We start from the raw sequence: 1,215 nt of genomic DNA on the forward strand, positions 1-1,215 counted from the left end.
TGAGCTGTATCTTCAACACTTTTTTTACCTTTTATTTTGAGACAAGGTCTCGGAAAGTCGCCAGGCAGCCACTGAACTTATGGTTCTCTTCCCACAGCCTACGGAGTATCTAGGATATCAGGCCTATGCTGCCATGCCCACTTCAGACATCTGAATCTTACTCTTGACCCCATTGCTTTCCTGTCTCTTCAGTGTGAAGTTCCTTGTGATGGATGCCCGTGGCTCACCCAAGGCCGAGACGAAGTGGTCCAATCCCATTTATCTCCACCAAGGTAGTGCTGGGGTGAGGGATCTAAGGGGACCTGGGTCGGCTACATCACAATGGCACCAAACTTTTTTCCCTTAGTACTAGGCATTGAATCTTAGGCACACCAGGAAAGTACTGTACTATACCAATCCATGGCCCTACCCCCCTCTAGGCAGGGGCTCTACCACTGAGCCACACAGAAGTACAATCCCAGACCTCTTTTTCCTTTACATATTGAGATAGGGTCTAAGCTGACCAAGCCGACTCTGAGTCTCCTCTGTAGCCCAGGATGGCCTGTCTTGAGATTCCCTGCCTCATCCTCTCAAGTAACAGATGATAGGTGTGCCCGACAAGTTCCATCTTGACAGCTCTCAATCCTTGCTTCGGTGTCGAGCCCAGCCCCAGTCAGCCCCAGGTTCTCCCTACTATGTGCAGGGAGAAGGGCCGAAGCCTCACCTAGAGGCCATGTTGAGGGTGGCGCTTGCGTCAGAGTCAGGCTACCAAGGCAGTTGGGTAATGTGACAGATGACTGTCACCTGAAGGCCTTCAATTCCAGGCTTTAGGGAGCAAGATGGTGACAAGGTGAATCCTGAGATCTGCCTGGTGTATGAGGGCCCCCGTGGTAGGGAACTGGAGGGAATGGTCTAGAAGGTGAGTCCATGTCAAAGAGGTTGGAGCAGTGACTGATCCAGGCTAGTGGAGATGGACAAGACAGATTGTGGGGCTGTGGGGCAGCCAAGCCTTGAAGAATGTTGAGCTTGAGTGGGGAGGGACAGTCAGCCTTCCGGTGGATATGCAGCCTCTGAATGGTTCCTATGCGTGCAGGAGAGAACCCCAACTCCATTGACACGTGGCCAGGTCGGCGGAGCGGCTGTATGATCGTCATAAGTTCCATCCTGCCTGCCCTGGCTGGCCTCTTGCTCCTGGCTTTCCTGGCAGCCTCTATGACACGTTTGTAAGTGATAGCA

General features: G+C 52.7%; 1 protein-coding gene across 1 annotated transcript in view; it reads left to right on the forward strand.

Annotated features, from left to right (window-relative positions):
- Window positions 1–1,206, forward strand: part of Upk3b (uroplakin 3B) — a 4,233-nt gene extending 3,027 nt beyond the window's left edge. The window contains exons 4-5 of the mRNA XM_031391168.1: window positions 162–272; window positions 1,073–1,206. Of these exons, the coding sequence (XP_031247028.1) occupies window positions 162–272; window positions 1,073–1,206 (245 nt within the window). The remainder of the gene's footprint in view (window positions 1–161; window positions 273–1,072) is intronic.
- Window positions 1,207–1,215: the final 9 nt, after the last annotated feature.

This window comes from Mastomys coucha, unplaced genomic scaffold (genome assembly GCF_008632895.1).
Source record: "Mastomys coucha isolate ucsf_1 unplaced genomic scaffold, UCSF_Mcou_1 pScaffold22, whole genome shotgun sequence".
NCBI lineage: Eukaryota > Metazoa > Chordata > Mammalia > Rodentia > Muridae > Mastomys > Mastomys coucha.